Source organism: Leptonotus elevatus, chromosome 12 (assembly GCF_054856555.1).
Source record: "Leptonotus elevatus isolate MCC_2025b chromosome 12, RoL_Lele_1.0, whole genome shotgun sequence".
Classification (NCBI taxonomy): Eukaryota; Metazoa; Chordata; class Actinopteri; order Syngnathiformes; family Syngnathidae; genus Leptonotus; species Leptonotus elevatus.
In genome coordinates, this window is record NC_141250.1 from 4,854,774 (window position 1) to 4,881,076 (window position 26,303).

A 26,303-nucleotide genomic window follows, 5' to 3' on the forward strand; every position below is an offset into this window, starting at 1 on the left:
CGTCTTCGCCCAACATCTCCCCTCCAATTTGAATGCACCACACAACTGTGTGTGGGGGGGGGGGGGGGGTCGGGGCGGGGTGCCATCGGTGGGGGCAGACCGCAGTATAAAGCAGTGCTGCAGTCCCCTGTCCTTGTCCCCGCCGCGCCGCTGCCCCCCCTATTTATTTTTTTAATGCACCACAAACACTCACTGACATGGCTTGGGGGCCTGGGGGCGGCTGGGGCTGGGTTGGGGTGGATGGTTGGGGTGGATGGGGGGCGGGGAGGTCATGGGTGGAGCGGGGGCTGTGGACCGGCGGGGTGCCTGGCGGGCCTGGAGTGCCCCGTCCTGCTGCGTTGGGTTGGGGGTGCGGGCCGTGTTGGGGTGGGGGGCTCTCCTGCTCCTGGGTTTGCTCTCCGGCCGGTTGCCCTGGCGGGGCCCGGGGGTCGTCCTTTGGCGCTGCCGCGGCCTGGGGGGCCCTGAGGTGTTGCGCTTGCTCTGTCCTGGCAGGGGTCGACGGCTCGCCTCTTTGGTGGAGATTTTCATGCATGCCAGATCCACCACACCAGCATCTATCGAAACTCAGACACAATCTGCTTCTTCCTCAGGTCATTGAATCGGTGGAGGCTGGTGTCTGTGGATCTCACTCTGCTTCGTCTGTCCTTCCTTCCTTTCCTCAGTCTCTCCTTTGGTCTCTTGAGGTCTCCCTGATTTGTTGGAATTTAGATGTTTCTGGGATTGGTGGCCCAGTGGGTGGTGTCTGGTCGGTGCTGGATTTCACTTTCCTTTCTTTTCTTTGGTCCTTCCTCGGGTCTCCTGACGGCGGTGTTCGGTTTAGGTGAACGGTATGGGATTTTTTTAATAGGTTTTTGGCGAACTAACGAATACACACACACTCACACACACGCACACATACAAAATAATAAAAATACAAAAATAAAAAAAAAGAGCAATGATGATGACATTACCAAATGAACAATACTGAGCTCTTTAAAAAACGAACAAAACAAAAAAACAAATATTCTGTGATCGCCACACCACCACCATATGTCCCCTCTAGATTGAGGTTGGAACATTTGTCTCACGTCTATTGCCGAAATGCAGTGAGTGATGTGATTTAGTTCTCCCAATTTTTCTCCTGTTCCTGACATTTTAATACATGAGAAATTACCATCTGCAACTTTGTTTGAAAATATTGGTTTGTTTTTCTGCCATTTTACGAGAGGATACACCTTATCCCATTTAGAGCAATTGACATTGGGGACAGTTTTATTCATAAGTTCCATTACACATTGATCCTCTATTTTAGCTGGGATTACTCGTAATAGAGGTCGTGGTCCTACGCATATCACACAGTTTTCGTTAGTGGCACGGGCCGCTTCGTTAGCAAGCAGTCGCCAATTGTTACTGCTGCTGGACAACCCTGTAGTAACACGGAACCACTCATCTACACCATCGAGCGGTACGCTAACAGCTCTCACCCCGGTCACCTTCATGTAATTAGTTATTTTTGGTTCTCCTAAATTACCCATAGTCTTATTAACACAAACTACAATGGGAAAATAGGGGTCGGCTCCGGTGAACCATGCCCATAGCAATAATCCCCAACAGGAGGTGTTATATCGAGTTGCATTAGGCGGTCGTATTTTTCCATCGGGAAGAGCAAAGGTCAATTTGAGTTGACCTCCCAGTTTCCTCAGTGTTACCCTTTTGCTAAAGAAAATAGCCTCCTCACTAGTTCCCAGTGGCCAGTGACTTCCGTCCTTGGTAGTTATAAAAGTACTCCAATCTAGCTGGAAAACATGTCCTGTCAAATACCACCAGTATTCTACCCAGGCTTCCCCTTTAATCTGCATAGTGTTCGTAAATCCCTTCAAAGACCTAATGGGAATTCTAACAGAGGTGTTCGTGTTTGGGGCCACTGTCACTGTTATTGAGTTATTATAAGTCCAGGATATGAGCCAGGGAGTGTGTGGAGAATCAATATTGTCAATAATGTTGTGGTTACGTTCACGGTTGTACTGAGGGGCTTCCAGAGGTACCAGATTGGCATAAAAATCAATATGAGAAAGAGTGTCGTGATGTAGCAGCAGATGGAGATGCGTTCCCACTTTGAAGCCATCTCGAGATGATGTTCTTTGTTGAATGAAAAAGGGTGTTGTCAGCTTCTTTAGGACCCCAGGATCGACTACCCAAGGTCCTAGGATTGGTCACCGGGGTTATTTTGCCCGTATATGTGACTCAACCTTTTATGGAATGATGCCCTCAATAGGGGCAACTGGACACTGGATCAGTAGACGTGGTTTTCCGGTCAGGTCGTCAGGGGGTGGGATTGCTGAGCCTGGGTCGTCAGGTGGTCATCAGGTGGTCATCAGATGGTCATCAGGTGGTCATCAGGTGGTCATCAGGTGGTCATCAGTTGGTGGGATTGCTGAGCCTGAGGCGGATCTGGCGGGTCGTGGAGACGAGATGTGGAGCCACGTGTCCCCTTTTCCATGCAGGCGAACTGCACAAGATGTCCTCTCCGTCACCTTGTGGGGTCCAGTCCACCTGGGTGCAGACCATTTTCGTTTAGTCACTTTTAACCATACATATTCACAATCATTTATTTTTGAATGAACATCTGGTTGTTTTTTGTTAGTTTGGAGAACGTAGATGCTAGTTGTTTGAGTTCTGGAGGTCCTGCAAGGTGCGTCTCTTCCAGTGGTGCCGTTGGAGCCGGAAACGGTCTGTTGGTGTGACATTCAAACGGAGTCCAGCCTTTGGCTGAGTTCAGTGACATTCGCGCATTCATTAATGCAACAGGAAGAGCTTGTAGCCAATTCAAATTTGATGAGGCCAGTGCTTTAGCCAATTGAACAGCAGAAACACTGCTGGGTTTTTTTCAGAAACATCCAGAAAGAACATTTTGTTGTAGTCAGGGATGCCAAGAGCTGCAGCTGATGACAAGAACTGTTTAAGCAGAACAAAAGAGTTTTCAGCAGCTGGAGTCCAAAAAAGAATATGTGATAGGTTTCTCATTCCTTTTTCATTAACTAATTATCTGAGAGAATGAGTCAGTTCCGCAAAATCCGGAACATGATGTCTGAAGTAGTTGCAAAGACCCAGAAAAGCCAACATTTGTTTGACATTTGTCGGTTTGGGATGGTGCAAGATGTCATCTTTGTGTGACGGAGACATACCTGTTCCATGTCTCGAGACAAGACGACCCAAGAAAGAAATCTGAGGTCGGGCAATTTGGAGTTTGCCATTGGAGCACTTCAAACCCACCGAAGCCAGATGGCTCAAAAGGAGCTGTGTAGCTTGAAGGCAGGACGCCTCGGATGGTGCAGCTTGGAGTAGATCGTCCACATACTGCACCAAAACAACATCCGGAGGAAGTTGGAGAGGTGACAGCAACTGTCGAAGGGAAGCATTGAAAAGTCCAGGAGACAACACAAAACCTTGAGGAAGCCTGGTGTAGGAGTAACACTCATTATTCCACGTAAATGCAAAATACTTCTGCATAGATCATGTACCATTCGAAATTTACCAGTATTTTTCTTTTCTACTGGGAGAATAGGAGTATTGTAGTTAGACCTATCAATTTTGCAAAGAACCCCCGCTTTTAACAAACCTTCAATTGTTACTGAGATGCCAAATCGTCCTTCTTCCTTCATGGGGTACTGTGGTACCCAAATGGAGTCGGGTTTCATTTTAAAAGTTACTGGAGTAACATTACATAGGCCCACATCAGTTGGGTCAGTAGACCACAGTGCAGTAGGCAAGGATTTCAACATGTCACCAGCAAGCTCGCTGTCAGATGTTTCCCTTCCATGATGTCGGTCCAAAAGTTGATGTTCTAAAATAGACATAGATACAAATAAATCAGATTTAATCCAATAGGCATCAAGAGATTTGGAATACAGCAAGTCTGTATGTAAAGAGTGTTGCCAATCAGTTGCTTTTGTGCAGTCCAGGACAAATGGAGCCAAATCTTTCGCCGTGTGCTGGGATGACACCATCAGTGAAACATGAGGATGGCACGGAGGCATAGATGGATCAGGTGGATTTGCCATCCTATACCATTGTGATTGTTCTTCAGTCAGAGCAACTGAATAAGCCACACCGGGTTTGCCTGCAAACAGATCACCCACACGCAACTCCCAGGCGTTGTCATCAATTGGTGGGAATGCTTCACTGTACATCTCATCACCACATCTGTCATAGAAAAGACTGCAATGCATACAGTCAGATACCATATCATATGACCTGAGATTACGAACCCTAGATGACCAAAGTGTCCAAAAAGTTTCAGCATCCCTCCAGCCGGAGGAATCAGTGTCAATCTTTGCCCAGTAGATGTCAGCAGTGGTGCATGTCATGGCGTGTTTAGGCACCATTGGAAATTGGGTGGAGACGTTGGAGGCGGAGTCACCAGCGCAGTAATAAGTATGTCCATCTGGAAACTGAAGAGTGAGCCCGTCCGGGCCACACTGGATCAATGGAGCAGTTCTTATGAGAAGATCTCTTCCCAAAAGATTCACTGGACAGTTCGGTGCGAACACAAAGGAGTGCAACAAAGTTTGTGTGAAACACTGGGTGTGTATAGGAGTTGTCATATGCAGGATAGTTTCTTATCCCCTGAATCCAACCAATGAAATGCCTTCGGCGGTGAGGGAACTTTCAGGTGGCAATGTCATAATGGTAGAGTGACGAGCTCCAGTGTCGACCATAAATGGTAAAGAAGTTCCTCCTACCGTCAGTTCAATCATAGGTTCCTGCAGACCTTGGCATGTGAATTCAGGGCCCCATCATTATGGAAACTGTCCACCAGGTGGCGGCAGGAATTGCTGGTTTGGCACAGGCGGATACTGCTGCTGGGGTGGAGCCAGGTGGGGTGGGGCGTTCTGTGACTCACGTCCCCTCGGCTGGTTGTAGCCGCGCCCTCCTTGTTGACGCCTGCCTCCTCTGCCTCTCCAGCCTTGTGGGCTTTGACGACAGTCACGAGCCCAGTGTCCAGTGCGGCCACAGTTGTAGCACTGGTTTCAGCCCATGAATGGACCTGACTGATACATAATACACTCAGACATAACAGTAGGTGATGAGTAAACAGTAGAAGCCGGGGGAGCAATATTTTCCTCTTTTTTCTTCAAAGTTTGTAATTGCATAATTGCTAATTGTAATTCAGTATTCCTATGTTTTTCAGTTTTTGACTCTAAGTCTTTAGCATACCTCCGTAGGTGCTGTTTCAGATGAGATAGCCATCAATATACAAGGGCACGATCAATGAATGCCGCAGCCTCCTCGTCAGCTTTTGGAGCAAACATCAAGTCTGAAATGACAACCTCAGGAATTGGAAACAGTGAGCCAAGCACTGAAAACAGTGTCAGGTAATTATCACGTGAGAGAGCCTCACCATCCATTAACTCTTTGACTGCCATAAACGTTATAAAACGTTTAGCATAAACCTAGGGAAGGGCGCCGAGGACGTTAAAAGACGTCCCCTATGTTTTTTTTTGTTTTTTTTTTCAAAAACGGGTGCAGGAAAGCCTTGGGCAGCTGTGCTGAAAGTATCAGGCAGATCTGATTAGTCAAAGACTCGTTTTGGCCCCTAGAGGGCAGCGATGACTCTCTTTGCACAAGGTTGGATGGGCCGCCCACCGTGGGCGTCAGTAGAAGACGTGAGGCGGAACTAGAGTGTTGAGGAGACAATGGCTGGTTCAAGCCATTGTGGCTTGACCAAGCAACCGGTTGCAAGCAACTCACGCTTGAGCATTTTTTTCAAAGACGTAAAGCATCAATCAATACTAAAAAGCGCATTGATGTCGACGATGATGATGACTCCGAGCTTGACGCCAAAGTTGGAAGCCTTGACGTGTTTATGAACACGTAGTAAGCCTCACCGGCTAAGCGCGGCTAGCGCGGCTAGCGCTGCTAAGGCCGGAAAACGCGCACAATAGCCGGCCGGGTACTTCTACACAATCGGACATTCGATCGGGCGATGGAGAGTTGGCATCGACCAATGCAGATTGATGATGATGATGATGATGACTCCGAGCTTGACGCCAAAGTTGGAAGCCTTGACGTGTTTACGATCACGTAGTAAGCCTCACCGGCTAAGCGCGGCTAGCGCGGCTAGCGCTGCTAAGGCCGGAAAACGCGCACAATAGCCGGCCGGGTACTTCTACACAATCGGACATTCGATCGGGCGATGGAGAGTTGGCATCGACCAATGCAGATTGATGATGATGAGGATGATGACTCCGAGCTTGACGCCAAAGTTGGAAGCTTTGACAAAACTGCTATGATTACGTAGTAAGCCTCACCGGCTAAGCGCGGCTACCGCTGCTAACGCCGGAGCTGCACAAGCGGACATTCGATCGGACAATGAAGAGTACCCCGAGTCCAATGCATATTCATCGGAGGAGCGGGTACAGTCTGATCACGGAGAAGACACTGTTTCTGGACTACGATGCCACCATGAATGGAGTGGATAAAATGGATCAGAACATCTACCACTCGGTATAGCAACCGAAGGACATGAGGAAGCCACAACGTAACATCACCGTAACGTAACCGTAGCATGATCCTGATATTAGACTTGATGACACACTGCAGTATATACTTGCTATTCCCCGGAAAAAACGGCCTGCAAGAAAGTGGAGCTTTTGCACGCGAAGAGGCAATCTGTTGTGCAAATGCTGTTGCGTCTCTTTGCACGCAGGAGAGTGTTACAAAAAGAAAAACTGTCGTTGAAACATCCACATATTTGTAAATAGCACCACAGTTGCACACATTTGTAAATAGTTTGCCAAATTGTTGTCAAATTGTTACACTGTTGAATGTAAATAAACGTATTTTGCTATCAAAAAACACTTTTTCATTCTTGGTGGTAGTGTTTTATAGAAGTAAAGCACTATTTAGGTGTTTGTGGCATCATTCATGGACAAAAAGAAGTGTAAAATTCACTAGAATGCATGAAATAATATCGTTTCACTAAAAGCTTGATTTCTCCGTATTTTGGTCCAAAACAGGCGAAATTGGGTCAAACTAACCATTTTCTATTGTTGATTACTAAAGAACGGAATAAGGTAGAAACAAACTTTTTTTTTCTGATGAAAGATGAAAGTCCAATCTTTCCTTTGGTAGTACTTTGTGTTTACATAGTACTTTGTGTTTCCATAGTCCAAACAGAACATTTTCTGTGGACCTTGAAAGATCAGTCAAAATGCTTAAATCGGCTGGCACTGACGGCATCCCTTTTCTGAAAACGTCTGGCAGTCAAAGAGTTAAAGAGGACAAACCTAAATTATTCATCAACACTTCTAGTTGAGAAAGAGGGCATGCCTGCGTCAAAAGCGCGCGCACATCCCCCGCGGTTAAAATCTGTCCTGTAACCGCTCTTTGAACAGATCTCAACCCCCCCCCCCCCCACCTGCATTGGGGGAAGTTTCTGCAACAACACACTCAAGTCAGAGGGCAAGTAAGGTTTATAAACCATGGCAGAATTTCCTGTAGCGGGGTCAACTTTTGCCAGCATTGGGGCTTGAAAAATTGTCTGAGAACGCGTCACTGGTTTTTGGGGAGTACTGTCTGAGAGATGTCCGGTCATGCTAATGTCGTGAGTGTGGTCAAATGCAGAATCAGGGCATGTCCCTGAAGCTGTCCTAACTGCACATTTTAGGTCGGCCAGCTGATTTTGAATATCTGCAATGCGATAGATGCACTAGAAGTTTCATTAGTCATTTCCCGCTCTCGTTGCCAAAACAAGTCATCTTGTTCAGCCTTCAATATACGGTTTTGTTCTGTTAGTTCATTGTTCATTTTTCAAAGCGTGCAAGAATTGTACGCCATTTGCTGCAAATTATCTGGGGCACTTCAGAGTGTCTAGTCAGTTCCAAGCCGAAAGTTTTGGCTTGGGTCAGTTTCTCCTGCGGCCCATCATTCATATGCAACAATTTGTCCAATTTTTCCTCCAATTGTCTCACTTGGTTACTGTCAGAACTTTCACCATTCCAGTCAACATTGAGACTTCCCCCATTCACCGTTAATAGGGGAGCTTGCATATTTTGCAGCATCTGAATAGCATTTTCATATGGGGAATCAGTAAACGGGTTAATGGGCTCAAACACATTTTCCGTGGGCGGCTCAGCATACGGTGGCGGCGCAGTTGGCGACAGAAACACATTCAAATTTGCCTCCTTCTCATTCCTTGCTTCTATCATACTCTTCCTAGAAAGTTTCAATGAACTACCCATAGCCAACATTCTAGCATTAACCATCATCTGATCCACTTTTCTACAGTTTACTCTGACTTTTCTCCCTCTTGGAGAATACCCAACAGTGTAAAAGAAGTGTGCAGATTTCATCAGTTAGAATGTGAATATAAATTTCTCTCATAAGTTATTTTTCCGAGTGCTACTCAAAGATTGTTCTGCATCATGCAATCAGAAATGAAAGCAAAGTACACAAGAAAAAACAATTGCTGTGAAACGTAAATTTCTGCAAGTTACGATTCACAATACAGAAATAATACTCTGAATGGTTCATGCAAACAATGAAGTTCGTTCTTTGCTAGGCTCTCATTATACCAAACAGGGATCCTGGCGTAAAAACACCCGCTGATAAGTGTTTTCGGTGAAAAAATTAACATAATTTGTCAGTACCGTAACAGCTTAATTGCAGAGCAATATATATATATATGTATGTATATGTCAAGCACTCCCCCCAAATCCCATCTGTGCCCCTGATTCATTGGGTTAGGAAGTAGCAAATAAGGGCATCTATGAATTTAAAAGGTTCATTTTTAAAAACTAAGTTTGTTATATGTACATATTTTAATCAGTTGAAAACTTTTATTAATAAGCTGTTCTATGAGACGAAGAGAGGTGGCTATAGAAGGTGCAGGTCTACATCCTGCCTCAATAAGTTTGTGACTTTGAATCAGTCTGACCAGTGTCATTGTCAAATTGTTAACTCTTTTTGAGGCAGTTGAACAGTTTTATGTCTTTTATTTTATGGAGGCCACAGTTTTTTGTGTTATAGAAATGTCAATGTGCAGTCATTCTTGGCATGGTGTTCTAATAGTTTGCTAATTAAACTGGAATTTCAATGTGTAAGTTACCATGTTACCATGTACCAGTTACGATGTGGTGGCATGGATTTGTGGTAGACTACTACTCCCAATGCAGAGATTGTGGGTTCGATCCCCGGCCTTTGTGACCATGTCCCAAGTGATGACTCTGGCTCGACAAAGGCTCCATTATCGATATGTCCAGTGTCATCTCAATTTACTGGAGTGTTTGGAGGCTCAATGGAAGGATGGATTGGCAGTGGATGTAGTTGAGTTGGTGGATAGGTAGTCACTGTCGGTACGTTGACAGATAGTAAGTGGGTGGGTGGATGGACACAAAGCGATAGATATCCATTCAATGTGTATTTTTTATTTATAATATATGTTTATTATTGTTTTTGGGGGAAGAATAGAACAAAAAGGAATGGTTTAAAGAGGATGCAATTAATGATGAGTGTGTATGCGTGTGTGTGTACACGTATGTAGTGTCTATAGTGCAGTAGTCGTATTGTGTATTATTGATGTGTGATGGTTACATCACAAACTGTATTGCACTTAAAAGGAAGAACATATATTTGTTTACAGTATTTTGTTTCATCATGTTTTGGTGTGAGTCTGGCACACAGCATACACACAGGTTTCACACCTGCTACATTTAGTGCTCTGTAATGACGCGAATGCAATTAAAGGTGTGAAACTAACATGTGTCATGATGCAAGCATTGCGCTTAACAAACAAGTCCAATTAGTTAACACAAGTCTTGCTAATGAATCCCCATTCAAACTCCTAAATGATGCATTCAAATTTAAACAAACACTTACTTCAATTTACTGCTAATTAAAAACTTAAAAGTTGAAATTTAGCTACATTTGATATTATCTGATATTGTGTGACGTTAAAAAAAAGTACAGCAATTTCTTTTTTTTCTTTTCTTTTTTTTAAAGAGCTCAGTATTGTTCATTCGGTAATGTCATCATCATTGCTCTTTTTTTATTATTATTATTTTTTAAATATTTTTTGTTTTGTATGTGGGTGAGGATGTGTATGTGCGTGTGTATGTGTGTGCGTGCGTGCGTGTGTGTGAGTGTGTGTGTATTCGTTAGTTCGCCAAAAACCTATTAAAAAAATCCCATACCGTTCACCTAAACCGAACACCGCTGTCAGGAGACCTGAGGAAGGACCAAAGAAAAGAAAGGAAAGTGAAATCCAGCACCGACCAGACACCACCCACTGGGCCACCAACCCCAGAAACATCTAAATTCCAACAAATCAGGGAGACCTCAAGAGACCAAAGGAGAGACTGAGGAAAGGAAGGAAGGACAGACGAAGCAGAGTGAGATCCACAGACACCAGCCTCCACCGATTCAAAGACCTGAGGAAGAAGCCGATTGTGCCTGAGTTTCGATAGATGCTGGTGTGGTGGATCTGGCATGCATGAAAATCTCCACCGTCGACCCCTGCCAGGACAGAGCAAGCGTAACACCTCAGGGCCCCCCAGGCCGTGGCAGCGCCAAAGGACGACCCCCGGGCCCCGCCAGGGCCACCGGCCGGAGAACAGACCCGGGAGCAGGAGCGCCCCCCACCCCAACACAGCCCGCGCCCCCAACCCAACGCAGCAAGACGGGGCACTGCAGGCCCGCCAGGCACCCCGCCGGTCCACAGCCCCCGCTCCCCCCAAGACCCCACCACCCCCCCCCCATCCACCCCCGCCAACCACCGGGACCCCGTCGGGCATATGGGACCAGCCCGGCGGTGAGATAGGGCTCGCCCCCCGGATACTGGGGCCCGCCCGAGGTGCCAGGAGGTCCACCAGAGCGGGGCGGGCACAACACCAAACCCAACCAACCCCCCGGCCCCCGGAGCGCCGAGACCCGGGCCACGGATGGAGCCCCCCCAGCAATTTCAAATGGACACATTTATTGTTAAAATTACTATCTTCTTGCGTTATAACGTAATTGTGAACAATAAAAAAAAATGTGAGTGCCTTTCACACTAAAGTGTTTTTGAGTTTCAAAAAAAGTTTTACTAGTAGACTGGTAAGTCGTCTCTGATGACAACATACTGTCTGTCTACTTTTATTTGGAAGAAGATAAAAGACAAGATGTGAAGTGGCAATAATATCACACCATTGTGGAAGATCATTGGACTTAAAAGGTATGGATAGCACAATCAATGCAATAAATAGCATACAGTATTTAATATTATATTGCTACATTTTTGTATTGTGGTTCCAGCTTCATTTCATTAGGATGCAAATGTGTGTCAAGCAAATGTGTAATGTAATAATGGGCAGTAAGAGAACCATTGTGTATTTATTAGATGTACTGTACAATAGCCGACAGGGCTGCTGGCTTCGCAGACAATTGTGGATCCCAGGTTTCAACGCAAACATGGTGAAATGGCATTTAGCTGTTATGCTGCATGCAAATGGAATCAGTTGCAAATGGAAGTAAAGGCAGTCCCAAAACATACATGAACATATGCACATGGCAACAACAGGAAGTTCATAAAGAAACCAAGGATAACAGTGAGAGGAGAACAAAGTTGGTGGGCTTGCTTTCAACCGGTGATGCGGTGAAAGTTGCCCACCTTTTAAGCCCAAGCCATGGTGATGATAGAAGGACCTCCGTCAGCAATCGTTGTAGGCACAGATCTCCGCCTCCTTCCTGCATGGTTGCACATCTGGAAAAAATCATTTAAATCAGTGCCTGAGTTTAAAATAGTTTCATACTTTCTTAATGGAAGAAAACTCAAAATTACCCGATTGCAAGAGTTTCCCCGTTGGACGCATAGCTCTACTGTGCAGTGCAGAAACATTTCATTGTTGTTGTTCGAGAATTTAAACGCGTTGAAGGAGAAGTAGTTAGATATTCCTTCCCCGTTGCCTTCAATCTTGATCGTCCCATCAGCAGGGTTGGGACATCTGCTCGAAAACAGCATCAAAGACATGACGTGGACCGCCACTGATAACATCTTTGTTGACCCTTCTGAGTGAGTCTCACCCTGCACTGATGAGGTCATATCGAAGGCTTCCATTTGAAGTCGACTGATTGGTGGCCCAGCATGACTCTGTCACCAGAGATATGGCACTTCCACCTAGTCCGTCAGCCTTGATCTCTACCCAGATTTTCTGGTTTAGCCGGACTCCAGTGCTTAACTCTATGAGTTGTGTTCTGTCAGGGTCAGTGTATGCTGCCATGGTCAATGTGTAATTCCACTCTCCTGACGTGAAGTGCTTAATCACGGGACTGCACAGCAAAAGCAGCGTAAGATGTTACACTGTTACTCATTTTAGTATAGCTGCAATGGGATACCTGTCTATCATTCTGATGGCCATGCCCTCAAGGTCTGGTTGATCAAAATGGCAGGAGAAATCCATCAGCAATTTATTGGAACGTGTCACCACACTGGAGATGTCTGGAGTCGCAATAATGTTTTGGTAGGTTATTTTGGTGGTGTTTGCCTAGAGGGTCACATACAGTATAGTATGTACAGACTTTATTAGTACCTAATAGCAGTCGAGATACAACAAATCAAACAGCAGTAAAAGTAAGAGTGTCTGCTTTCCACAGGGGTACACACCTTGATGATTGCACCGCAAGTTGCGTCCCGAGTGAAGTTGAATTTCACCATGTGGGTTTTATTATCTATGACACCTTCGCATCGCTCATCATTAAGGTGCAGCTTCGCATAGTCGATGCCTTTCTCCGCCAGAAGGCAACAGAACATGTCAATCGATGCAGACGAATGGCTGCAAACCATCGGCTCGCCTGAACACACATTTGACAATGGTTATTCAACAAAGATTCCTAGACAATTGTCATGTGATGTCGTCGACATACCAAACGTGTCCGAAGATCTGTAGTTGGACGCAAAAATGGCCCGGCATAGGCAGTGGGTTTCTCCGTCATAGCCTTCGCCACAAAACTCGTGTTCGCTACAATACTTGTCTTGACAAATGGTTTGAGGACCAGAATCTGGACACAGTATCATGAAAAATCAATGGCTTTGTCATGAAACCATAATTCTGGATAATCCCGACAGCAGTTGAACAAAGAGTACCGCTATGAAATTGGTAGTGTTCTTGATTAAAAAAAGAGAAACAATCCCTAAAAGTATGAAGTTGATCTGGCCAGTATTGGACTGGCAAGAAATCTGTATGGACTCAGATCTCGTGTTCTGATAAAACTTGCCCTTACCGCATTTAGCTGTTGACCTCCAGCCGTCAATGCTGACATTGCTTTGGCTGTGGCAGGCTCGGACATAGGCCTCCAGTAACTGGCACTTGAGACCATCTACTGCAGGATACTGGCACAAATTGTTGACACAGGCTGATACAAAGGGCTCTGGGTCGATGTGCAAGTGGCACTGGGTGAAGGGATCCTCCCACAGGAGAAGACACCTGTTGCATAACGAGATAAAAGACATGGAAGATAGGTGGTAAACTGGAAACTAATGGTGTTCTAAACATCTGGTTTACCATTCAGTTGTAGCTTTGCAGTTGATCCTACGATCATCAGCTTCTTCGTGTCGCATCTCACATCTGTGTGGGAATTTAACACCAAGCATTGAGCAAACAATCCACTCGTTTAAATTGAACTGTGGCAGCTCGGCCGGGTTGTTGACATACCCTGTGACGCTGTGTTCAGCAACTCTCTCTCGGTTAAAATCCAAAGAGGAGTTGCCACATAGTCCATGCACAGGAGCTCCATTTTTGCCTGTCAATATTGAGGGTAGAACATTAGTTTGGTGCGACACACTGGTACTTTTATTGATTCAGCACAAGACTCCGTTTGATGGGTCTTTCAAACAACATCCTTTGGGTGAAGGTACATTTGAAAGCAGATTTACAGATCCTTTTATTATACTTCATGTTCACGGCCACCCATTTTCCATCAATCTTTGCACACCATGGTTCAGTGCTTAAAATGATATTTGTGAGAAGAGAAAGAATAGCAATGAATCCTCCAAAATCAGACAATTTTATCTTACAAGCTTGATGTCCTTTCACTTTTATGACAATGGAGCTGACTATCAATGGCTATGTTTACATGTACACATTTAATCGTATTAAAACCTTGATCTGTTTAAAAATGATTCATGTAAACATGCCATTCGGACTATTCTGACCTGATTAGACTCAATCAGATCAAACTTTGTATGGGGGTGGGTTGAGACGATTCTTATTCCAATCAATGCGCATGAAATCACTTAACTCATTCAAACCCCAAAACGTACAAATACATTACCCATTATTCATTCAACTTGATCTCATTCAAACCCAAAAACAAGTTTTTTTATACTTTGTCCGGCACTCTAAAAACGTATTTATACGTTTTTTGTTTCATGCTAGAGCATACAGAAGGCTTTGATGCAGCTTCTGGTAGTTATTACAAAAACGGTCAGCAGGTGGCAGCAGAGTATACGAGATCAGTCAGGGCCATGTTGCAACAAGCTCTTTTTGGCAGTGTTTCCAACAGTTTTTTTGTGATGAATGAAGAGACTCTAATCTTTCTTTTGGTAGGTTCCATGTTTTTGAAGCAATAGAACACAATATTCTGTGAGCCTTGCGAAATCAGTCAAAATCCAGTAAAACAGCCAGGAGCGAAGGTGGTTGCGCCAGTGAAAATGGCTGGGAGTGAATGAGTTAATCAGATTGTTGGATTGAAACAATCCTCTTTGCGCCTGTCAATTACGTCAGATAATGCGGAAAAGACAGTAAACAATAACGACGGGTGCGAGCGTTAAGTACTATAATAATAAGAAGTTTTGTTTGACGCTTTATAACCAAGACCAGTAAAGAAAACTCCTGGTCTGGAGGACACAGCAAAGCTCCATCTCAAAAGTCAAGTGTATCTGAAATGTTACAGCCGAGAAGAACGTATGCACTTTTTGGTTTACAACAGAACTGCTACTTTTACTGTTTCTAGTAACTTAAACAATTGTGCGCATGTCAAAATAAGTTATTCTGATCAAACGTGGGATATATGTAAACGCAAGTTGTAATCACACTGGTTTTTTGTTTTTTAACTTTGTGTGCACAGTTTAGTTCCAATCCAATTACTGATCGGATTAAAGACATTTTGTCCACGTGAGTAGAGCCACTGAAAACATCAATGACCCGTTCACAACCACCCTGGGATTAAAAGTCTGATGCAATCGTGTTTGCCGATTGACTGTTTAGCATTTAATATAAATTTCCACTGGTCATGACGTGATATCCCAAACATCCATTCATTTTTTTGTCCATACCCATCAAGTGGACCTGTGCTGTGTTGCCATCAAAGAAGACAGAAAGTGTATAGTTGGAGCCTAATATTTTGGAAGTCACTCCACTTTGGCCCTTGTAGAGTTCCACGCCATGGACGACTTTCACTGTAGTGGAGACATCCTCCAGCTCGCCATTGCTCTTTAAACCATCAGAAGAGCACATATTGTAGTTCATTAAGCATCATAACCCAAATGATCTTGATGAACTGACAACAAATGCCTTGTGTATTTGGTGTTTTCTATGTGAGTGAACAATTTGGTTCTCTCTGGTGCACTGTTACTCCACTCCGGACCCTTGATGTCCACTTACCTCAACTCTGCCACCTTGTAACAGCCTAATTTGAACATCTTCGCTGTCCAGATGCAGGATCACGTGGTCCAAGAAGCTGACATCTTTACGGCGTCGCTCCCGGAAAACGCCGTGGATCCGGACGTTTGGGACAGCGTCTGACGTCATTATATTGTATCCACAGCGGTTGGGAATAGTGTGAATGCGGCCAACGAAATCAATGGCAGTGGAGCCGGTCAGAGTGCACATTGTGTTAAAGGCACATCTAATGAAGTGACAAACAGCAACATCATTTGGCGTCCCAAAGATAAAGCAGTTGGGCGATACACTCATTTACCTGCCGTTGCCCTGGCAATGGTGCATGGGAGGACATTCATTGACTGCCATGGCGACTCCGTTCACATCGCAGGTCACCGTAGAGCAAATGTATGGGTCGCTTACAGTGGTATTGGTAATGTAAACAGAACCTGGGATTTAGAAGGGAAAATTCCATGTGAGGGAGTTTTACCATACAATTAGACAGCTTACCTGCCATTCGGCATCCACTCATGTCTCTGATGATGCCCATGCTTGTTTCGTTGGTTGGAAAGACGTGCTTTGAAACTGTTTGACCATTTACCTGTATGTCCGCCACCTGTGATAAGGACAAAGAAACCCATGAAGCAGAATATATGAGGGTTTTATTATATTAACTCATTCACTCCCAGCCATTTTCACTGAAGCAACCCCTTTTGCTCCCAGCTGTTTTACTGGATTTTGACTCCTCGAAAGACACAACATGACTCTTATGAAGATCCTTTTGAAGGTGAAAAAAGAAAATGGGTGTGGCTGGCAAACATTTCTTGACTGGCTTATGGCCAAAAACAGTATGATCAATGTGCATGATTATAGTCCACACCAACTTGTGTTTGGACAAAGTCCTAACCTTCCTTCTGTTTTGGTTTTTAAATTACCTGCTCTGGAGAGTACTAATATATTAGTAGAGTACTAGAGTAGGGCAGCATTTAGCTGTATTGCATGCTTCCAGAAAGGCTTTCACAGAAGTTGAATGCTCAGAAAGAATAAGAAGGTTACTACGTAAACAGCTAAGACCTACCGATGAAAAGTATGAGACATGAGACAGAGTATTTTACAAAAGAGCAGACAGTTCAGAGTGGAAAGGTCCAGCTGTAGTTATTGGTTAGGATGGTGCTGTAGTCTTCATAAGGCATGCCGGGATTCTTGTCATAGTACACCAATCCAGATGAACTAAAGTAAATGCACAGAATGAGTGTGAACCTGCAGTGCTCAGTGTTCCCCAAAATGGTAAAGAATATGAAAACATGGTTCAAACTGATGTGTCTGTGAGTACAGATGATGAACAAAGTGCTAATGGAGAAGAGCAAATCGCTGAAATCGTAAAGACAAATGAGAGAGAATTTCTCTGACAAACTAATTAGATGCATTGAGAAACAGAGTGTGATACAACTAATACTGTTTCTTCTACCGATGTAAAATTGAGAACAGGTCAGGTGGTCACATTTACAAACAAAGATGATGATGCTCGGCACACTGCCAGAGTTTTAGGCAGAGCAGGAAAAGCCAAGGGGCAATACAAAAACTGGTACAATTTGCAGTATCTTGAACCTAATGGGAGTGAAAGATAAAGAAAAGCGATAGACATGTCACAAGTTGCTAACCTTCAAACAGAACGTGAAAACACTGATGCTGATGTACTCATCACCAAAGACATCTCTTTTGATGCTGCAAAACAGCAAGAGATTGAAAACTTGAAAAATAACAATGTTTATGATGAGATCACTAACAAGGGTAAACAATGCATTTCTACTAGATGGGTCTGTACACTTAAAGGAATTTCTAATGGTATTGTTCCCAAAGCTCGTCTTGTGGCAAGAGGTTTTGAAGAAAATATTCACGAGTTGCAAAAGGATTCCCCCACATGTGCATCTGAGTCACTCAGACTGCTGTTAGCTGTGTTAAGTCAAAACAAATGGACAGTTCATTTTATGGGTATTAAGTCTGCCTTTTTGCAGGGCATGGAACTCTCGAGAGACATTTACATTCGTCCCCCACCAGAAGCTGGCGTGGACGGTGTTCTGTGGAAACTGAAGAAATGTGTGTATGGACTGGCCGGCGCTTCCCCGTTATTGATACAACAAAGTAAAACAACACATGCTGAACACGGAAGGTTAAATGTCAAAAGTTGACCCTGCAGTATTCTATTGGCAGAATGAGCAGTCTGAGGTCAGTGGAGTACTGGCATGTCATGTTGATGACTTTCTTTGGGCAGGATCGAAGCTCTTCATTTCCAATGTTATCCCTGTACTTCTTTTCATGTGGGCCGTGAAGAACATGAGTTTTTCATATGTGGGGATTGGCATTGTAACTGTTGGTGGTGTAGTGCAGGTGCATCAGCACAATTACATTGACAATCTACAACCGGTTCAGTTACAAAAAGCACGAGCTGTACAGAGAGATGCTTCACTGGATGAGTCAGAGAGAGATCAGCTCAGGTCCAAGATAGGACAAATGTTGTGGGTCGCCAAGCAAACAAGACCGGATATTATGTTTGACACGTGCAGCCTGTCATCTAACATTAAAAATGCTACTCTACAATCCATGCATGAAGTCAACAAGGTGATCTGTAAACTTAAGTCAGAGAAAGTTACACTTAAGTTTCGGTATTTGGGCAAGAGTGATGATTTGAGCTCGGCTGTCTTCAGTAATGCTTTTCTGGGTAATCTTCCAGATGGAGACACACAAGGAGGTGCTTTAATTGCTCTCATGGGGAAAATGGGAACGTTCTCCCCTCTATTTTGGCAATCTAAGAAAATCAGACGTGTAGTGAGAAGTACACTGGCAGGAGAAACGCTCGCCATGTCGGATGGCATTGACAATGCAATGTTCTTGGCAACACTTTATTCTGAGCTCACCACTGGAAAAACTGATCTGAATACTCTTCCTCTCATCTGTGTAACCGATAACCATTCTCTATTTGATGCTCTTAAGTCCACAAAACAGGTCACAGAAGAGAAACATAGGTTAGAAATAAGCAGCATTACAGAGCTCCTACAGGCAAACAAAATCAAAGAGGTGCGTTGATCAGATGCAAAATCACAACTCGCTGACTGTTTAACTAAAAAAGGTGCTCACCTCTTGTGCTCCTTAAAGCCCTAGACGACGGGTATATGGGTACAATGAAGTTATGTGCACTTATATTCATGTGTTCATATGGGCATTTTTTTGTGTGGGTTAATACATTCCATTGATGTTCAGGGTTCATGCCAATGTTTTTTTTTTTTTTAAAGATGGAGGGAGATTGTTGACTTCCTTGTACTATGCCAAGTTTCGCGAGGTTTTACTGCACGATGTGGTGAAGTATCAGGAGTTCCTGCGGGACTGGCGTTGTGAATGTTCTAGCAATGTGATGGAAATGGCGGAATAAAAGTGGCAGCAAGTTAAACATTTTCTGCGTGGTGTCTTGTAATTTTCAATAACTACCATTGCTTTAAGCGACCTCTTCAGGTCAGAGGCTGCATCAAAGCCTTGTGTATGCTCTAGCAAAAATAAAAAACTTGTAAACACGTTTTTTGGGAGTGAAGGACAAATTATTAAAAAACGTGTAAATACATTTTTGGGGTTGAATGAGATAAAGATAAATGAAAATCAGGTCTCCAAAAAGTGGGACAATGAGCCTTTCTTCAAATAACGTGAAACTTCCCCAACTCTTTTTCATCTATGATGTGGTCAACCAGCTTGAGTGTATTTTCTTAATTTAACACTCGAGTTTAAATGGCCTCAGGATCTCAGCAGCTAGCATCATCTGCACCAGTTCAGTAATATCCAAATTGGCAAAAATTCACATCATGATACCTCTAATTTCTGCTTCCACCAAGGCAGACTGCTCTCTCGACCACTGTAGCAGTCTTGCAACATAAGCACTCTTCAGACTTCAACGCTTATAACGTTCACAGCTATTGGCTATGGCAATTTTCTTCTCCTTTAATTTTCTCATGTTGTTGTGCCCAACCGCCCACCCACTCGCACCCCCTGTGAGACTCATCTCACGCAATGACTATTGTAATTTTATTATACTGTGCATATCAGGGTCATAAGGTAGTGATTTTGTTAGTTTAGGGTTGTGATCTAAATACTTACAAGATCAACATTTGTGTACCCAGAATATGTCTTGATGGCCAAAATTGCTTGTTTTCCGAAGTTTCCCAGTTCAACTTGTTGAACCTGTCAAAATGAAATGTAAATTAAACAAACATTAAAAAGTTAATATGTTGGGTGTTGTCAGGTAAACAAAAAAGGAGACGCACCTTGGAATGGTGACTATTTTTCAAAGGTATAACGTTGACACATTTCCCGCTATGCTTCAGGCTTGGTAACATTTGATGGATGCCGGATCCGGTGGGGATTTCTTGCGTGAGCACAGACCAGTTGCCATTGTCTGCTGTTCCTCCCGATACAAATATGCAGTCGTTTTGGTCGAAAGTTTCATATGCGTCGATGAAGCAAAGCGCAAATTTGCTGTTGTTGAATGCCACCTGACATTAAAGGATGAAGATGAAAAGATTAGAAAATGAGGCTAGCATAAACTGACAAGAAAAGACTGTTAGCGCTAGTGATGCACCGAATATTCGGCCACCGGAAATGAGAAAAATATGCATTTTCGGCATTTGGGCGAAATAAAATTGGAGCCGAAAAAATATTGTCGAAATAGGATGTTGTGGTTACACAAGCAAAAAAAACTGCTGCAAGCAAGCGTATGTATGACGCCGGGGTGAGCGTTCCGCCTCAATGTTAATTCATGAGCAGTAGCCGAAAGCCAGCGCTTTTAGGCTAATAATGGCAACGGCACAAAGTGTTAGCGGAATGCAGTATCGTGATCTCCGTATGAGAGAATGCGGAAGACAACACAAGGCAAGTGTGTGCGTGTAGCAGCTACGCACAAGCTTACAGCGATCGAACTTCTTATTCTGCAACTGAAGTGTCGTAGCAAATTGTTTGCTGCTGAAATGCAAATAAAGCCCCCGTTGAATAAGCAACACGGCGCCCGGTTCCTTTACATGATAAATGAATTTATTTCACATGACCGAGGCGAGAGCTGCGTTATCAGCAGCGACCCAAATCAATTGAGGTTGACGAGTGACGACACTTGAAAAAGTAACAAAAGTAAAGCTTCATCTCCAGATTATTTCGTCCAACAATGTGCAGAAAAGGGCAGTGTCTGTGTGCTAACGACAACTTTATTTATCATAGAATAACAAACACAATTAAATGACACTGCACTGTGTGCTTACTGTATGCTTGTGGTTATTTTCAATCATCCACCTCATTTATTTCTCAATCATTACTATAGTAATATGTGTTGAAAATGTGGAGTGGACTGTAGTTAATGGTGAATCAGAGTGATATCAAACATTGTTTGTTATTTTGATGCATTTTTTATTAAAAACATTAATAAATACCTTTTTCTTTTTCTTTTTTGGGACGTTTTGGTTTTTGGCCAAGCATTTCTCATTTTCGGTTATCGGTTACGGGCAAAAAAATTCACTTCGGTGCATCCCTTGTTAGCGCTAAGCCTAGCAAATGCTTAGCTTTAGGTTGTTATCCAGGGTTGCCATAACAAACAGATATACTATTCATGGAATTAAGAGCCAGTGTGCCATACAAACCATTTTGAATGCATTACATATTAATAATCCCCATAACTTTCTCACAATGAGAACATTTCTTTATTTTTATGCATAAACAAAAAATGTGCTGCATAAGAAGAAGAGCTTTTGATCTGAAATTCCTTATTTTCAGCAGTTTTAGAATATTTCTTCTTGTTTTCTGCAGCAAAAATGGACTTTTGTTACTTACATATACTTTTTCATATTTGTGTCCGTAATACGTGATGGGACACGTGGTGATGTCAATCTCGCCAGTGCTGGTGAAAGTCTGGCTCATCCCAGCAGCACCTTATCGTAGGAATAGTTTTTATTCATTATTAGCAAAGCTAAAACAGCATTTCAACTTCAATACGTTTTTAAACAGTTGCGGGTTTCAGGGAGACAAGGCTTACATCTTGCAAGTAACTTCAACATATTGACAAAAAAAAAAATTTGTTGGCATGGTAGTGTTTAAATTGTGTCACTGTCTTACCGAGAGTGCCAAGCACTGCCAGGTACAATATCAACATTTTGAAGATCCACTCCCTCACCGGCAGCTGAAATAAATTTAAACACATTGTTCCGATGAATGCCAAGATGAAATATTAGCAGGTTACCAGAGCTGGATTAAAGTGGTCAAGAGCCATCTTTTTTTTTTTATGAGGGGGAGGCTCCAAACAGCCACCCAAAATTGGTGTAATGAACTTTGAATATTAAATCTTATTCACCCAATCCGGCCAACCATTTTCTTGAGCTTTTGTCATCATTAGTGTCGTGGCTGAGCTAGAGTCAATCCCAGCAGACTATTGGGCGAGAGGTGGGGTTACCCTGGACTAGTCGCCAATCAATTGCAAGGCACATATAGACAGTGTAACACTATAGCGCTGCAAAAGAAGTACCAGTACCTAATCTTGGTTTGCACATGATTAAAATTTGGTCAATTTAAGTAATTTTCTCTCATTTTGCCCAAAAACTAAAATAAAATAAAAATGTAACCATCAAATGATACTGTATATGTGCAACCATATGTGAATTAAGTAAATCCAAAGGTTTTTTTTTCCTTCAGTGTAGTACAAACACTTGTTACTGTGTTTAAGTAGAACTGATGTATCTGTACTTTTTTTAGTTATTTATATTTCTGGCAACTTTAGTCATTTACTTATATGACGTTTAAAACTGTCAGGGGTATAAACCCACAGAAAATTTTGCTTCTAGAATCATTGAGACACACAAATTGTCCACCGCGATAGGGGGAGAACTTCTGTAATGGTTACTCTTTAACCCAAATTGTTATTATTATTATTATTATTATTAATATTACATTAAATGTAATTATTTGTATTATGCATTAATTTTCAAATCTACTGCTTTAAAAACAAAATAAAAAATTACCAAAAACTTGATTAAGTTGTCAAATTGTAGTTGTTAGCTTGAATTCTTGAACAGAGAAATGTGCATTAGTGGATGAATATAATGTGGTTTAATGTTATGCTTAATTAATTTCTGATTAGCGAATTTCTAATTAAAGCACTTTTTTGATGATCCCTACTCGAGTAGATATGTATATTAAGGAATATTTTGTTGGTGTGTTCTTACCTTCTTCAGCGCAGTCTGTATGTTGTGGTTTGGTTGGCTTCCTCTTATCTCTGTGTTCAGAGCACACTGGCTCTGTTTTTGTTGTCGTGTGTCTTTTAGTTTGCAGACTAATGCTTGGGAATTGTCTCGTGTCACTCAACATTCCATTGCAAAAGTTTTGTTGTCATTGTATGGTTGTGAAGCTGCCAATTATCGCAAGTGGAAGGTGAAAAACTAATTAACTTTAACAGCACTTGTCAAGTTGCAGTTATTGTTATGTAACTTGCAAAAATACTGTATATTGTCTAGAGCTGTCAAACGATTAATAAAAAAAAAATCGGATTAATCACATCTTAGAATTGTGATTAATCACGATTAATCGCTTAATTAAAAAGGCTTTTTTTATCAACATTTTTTGCCCGTCAAATTTGAAGAGCACCAGTTATGTATTAATTGTTTCGACATTTATTGTTATGAGGATGTTTTCAACATTTTTTGATCCATTGCACACATTCATCCTCCTCTTTTTCTAATCAGTTAATTACTTGCATAATTTAAAATAGAAAAAAAATGACCCCAGTCGTTCGACATGAAGAAATATTCTGAATGTCATACCGAAACATTTATTAAATGCTTTACTTGAATGCATGTAGTTATGTTTATTGCTCAAACACACACTGCGCTACATTTAATGTAGCCATCCGCTGTCAAGATAAAGGATAATCTGTGGTCGAAATTAATAGTGTGATTAATCTGCATTAATACATGATTAAAGTGATAAAAAAAAAAAAAATAATCAGTTAACGCTTTAACTTTGACAGCACTAATATTGTCACATTATGTAACATTTCAGTGTGTGACCGCCAGTGTTGAGCAAGTTACTTCCAATTAAATACTGTCATTTGAAAGTCATTTGTTATATTACAAAGATAGAAAGCGTTCGAGCCACATATAGACAGAGCAACTGAATGACTGGTCAGTCAATATCGGGCGCTAGAGCACCTCTCAACCACGTAAAGTAGTTACCACATTACTTTCTTTGAAGGCAAAAAAATTCAAGCATAATAATATTGAAAAAAATATATTTTCAGAATACAATGGAATCCCACTATTTGTAAGGGTTAGGTACCAGGCCTGCCCAAAATAGTAAAAATCAGTATGTAATTGACCACCCGCTGAAATGCATTGGAAAAAAAATAAAATTGAAACCCAAACAGGTTTTTGAAAAAAAAATGCTGATAAACATTCAATATGCATTTTCCATGATAAACAGGGATTTAAGAAAAACAAAAAAATATCTTTAAAATATTGGGGGGGGGGGAGCAAAATCACTGACTCCAGCGGTGCCGAACTGCAAGTACGGTATGTACACAATGTGTATGTATATGTTTCTTGTAAGTATAGGGCTGTGCGATATGAACAAAATGTTATATCATGATTGCCAGATATTTTGATAACGATACGATAACGGTATTACTGTGGGTTCAGTGAAAACTAAGCATAAAAAAAAGAAAAGAAGAGCACAATATTAATCTAAAACAATGTGTAAAGTGCAGTGTTTACTTTTCATTAGAACTTACAGTCAGTCATCAATATTAAGGGCAACAAATAAATAATTAAATAATTTCACATTGTACTGCAACTATGCTTTAATGATAAATGACAAATATATGTTACAATAGAAGTGTTTCTTGTGTTTCTTGTTTTGTACCAATTTGTCCATGCATGTGTTGCGTGGCTTGCTGCATTATGTTGCTTTATTGCTAAGACCTGCTACACAGGGCACAATGATCCTGAACAGTATACTGTATTCTATATCCTGACGGTACATGGCTGTGTTTCTCGTGTGTGTATGTGCTGCTGCCATCCATCCATTCAGATTATTATTTTTTTTGCCTTACTATAATAAAGTGTAATCACACATTCACTACAGTAGGTGGCAGTGGCACTCTCATTGACAAAGGATGCACAAGAAGTATTAGCTCCTCTGCAGATGCGTACTTACAACAATTTTATCGTCAAATTAAATTATTTACTGTATAGTTGTGGCGGAGTGGTGTGCGGTGAAATATTTTCTTCTTCCTGTGGGGGGCGTAACAAAAACTAATTGAGAAGCACTGGCATAAGTAGAGATGTGCATGTGAATTTTGGTGGCGATTGGTCTATATTTCTAAACCATGTTAAGCTTTTTCTCTATAGTAAATGTCCATGGGGAGGAAAAAGCTTAATGCCTATGAAATCCAAAATACAGTGGCGATTGTTTTGATATTTTCAGAGGATGTTGGTTGTTCTTTTAATGTTGCTTTTTTCAGCTAAAAACAAACTATGAAGTATCGCCACTAGTCCTCCATGTTTATCTACTTTGAAGTCATCTCGAGAAGTTTTGCGAGATTTCCTGTCGAACCTGGAACATTCATGAATGAAATTGGTTCGTGTGTGCCGTGTGGCCGCACACCACACACTGTATGTTCAAAACTGTTTATACTCGTGATTTTTTCTCTTGTCGTGTGAGGGGTCTGTCTCTCAGAGTTTGGATGTCTGCCAACAATTTTAAAATTTGCCGTGTGAACCAGTCTTAAAGTGTTTAGTGACACGGTGAATACAAAAGGACAAGAGAACAGTTGACAGTTTAATGACGACTTGTACCTCCGGGGATGAGCTCCTACAGAACAATAGTTGACATGACATGTGGACATGTATTATATAACTTCACACAGAGAACTTGTTTGCTCTGCTTCAAAGACCCTAGCATTGAATCAAGCATTAGCACTTCAAGTTATTTCCTTAAAACTGATGTCAACGGTAAAAATATCCCCGCAAAATGACCCAGTCGTGATTTTAAGGTTGTTTTCTGACGGTGTTCAGCGGTTTTAAAACGCTCAGTGTTAAACTTCAGAAACTCAAGAACCTGATGACGTCAAAGCGGGAACTACGCAAGCCAAATGCTGTTGTTGACTTCTTTGCCGGCTGTCATTTCTCTCATGAAACACAAAGAATAAAAGCAAAACAGAACAAATGGGAGGCAGCAAGCACATGAGCGTAATTTGCAATTATCATTTCAATGTTTTTGACTTGACTTCGCGTGAGGTGCTGTCGTGCAGCCGTGCAGCTCCTTGGGCTTGTCTATTGGAAACCTCATTGCGTGGACATCACGGTCTCTGTACCAGGGATATTGCTACCTTCCAGGAAGGTAGGCTAATCGCGATAAAGTGTTTTTTGTTTTGTTCCTCAAAACACATTTTGACCCCTTGTAATATGTTTTAATTATATAAATAATAATATAATAATAATAAAAATTAAAAAAATCTGTCCTCTCAGTGTAGTCAAGTTGCATAAAAAATAGTAGGAAATCGTTCTGCCTTGGATCCCCAAAGATTACTGACAAAGTACGGAAGGGTGGTGATGAGGAGGAGGAGGAGGAGGAGGAGGAGGAGGAGAAAAAGAAACTGTAGTATAGAACATCTGAACA

At 42.3% G+C, this 26,303-nt stretch overlaps 1 protein-coding gene and 1 pseudogene across 5 annotated transcripts in view; both read right to left on the reverse strand.

Annotated features, from left to right (window-relative positions):
* Positions 1 to 1,297: 1,297 nt before the first annotated feature.
* LOC147164311 (uncharacterized) lies at positions 1,298 to 4,736 on the reverse strand (annotated as a pseudogene).
* A 6,600-nt stretch (positions 4,737 to 11,336) lies between these two features.
* The window catches only part of LOC147164312 (alpha-tectorin-like), a 46,067-nt gene continuing 31,100 nt past the window's right edge, over positions 11,337 to 26,303 (reverse strand). For 4 of the 5 annotated variants that reach the window (XM_086090592.1, XM_086090591.1, XM_086090594.1 and 1 more), the window contains 17 exons: positions 21,753 to 21,816; positions 21,471 to 21,568; positions 19,922 to 20,149; positions 19,755 to 19,838; positions 16,125 to 16,230; positions 15,934 to 16,063; positions 15,618 to 15,861; positions 15,290 to 15,446; positions 13,668 to 13,755; positions 13,518 to 13,580; positions 13,237 to 13,439; positions 12,880 to 13,014; positions 12,620 to 12,807; positions 12,352 to 12,500; positions 12,040 to 12,285; positions 11,798 to 11,960; positions 11,337 to 11,719 (listed from right to left, as the gene is read on the reverse strand). In XM_086090592.1, coding sequence (XP_085946718.1) covers positions 11,630 to 11,719; positions 11,798 to 11,960; positions 12,040 to 12,285; positions 12,352 to 12,500; positions 12,620 to 12,807; positions 12,880 to 13,014; positions 13,237 to 13,439; positions 13,518 to 13,580; positions 13,668 to 13,755; positions 15,290 to 15,446; positions 15,618 to 15,861; positions 15,934 to 16,063; positions 16,125 to 16,230; positions 19,755 to 19,838; positions 19,922 to 20,149; positions 21,471 to 21,568; positions 21,753 to 21,789 — 2,409 coding nt within the window. In that variant the 5' untranslated portion in view covers positions 21,790 to 21,816 and the 3' untranslated portion in view covers positions 11,337 to 11,629. Of the gene's footprint in view, positions 11,720 to 11,797; positions 11,961 to 12,039; positions 12,286 to 12,351; positions 12,501 to 12,619; positions 12,808 to 12,879; positions 13,015 to 13,236; positions 13,440 to 13,517; positions 13,581 to 13,667; positions 13,756 to 15,289; positions 15,447 to 15,617; positions 15,862 to 15,933; positions 16,064 to 16,124; positions 16,231 to 19,754; positions 19,839 to 19,921; positions 20,150 to 21,470; positions 21,569 to 21,752; positions 21,817 to 22,855; positions 22,924 to 26,303 lie in introns of those variants that run through there. The other variant, XM_086090590.1, reaches the window with a different exon arrangement.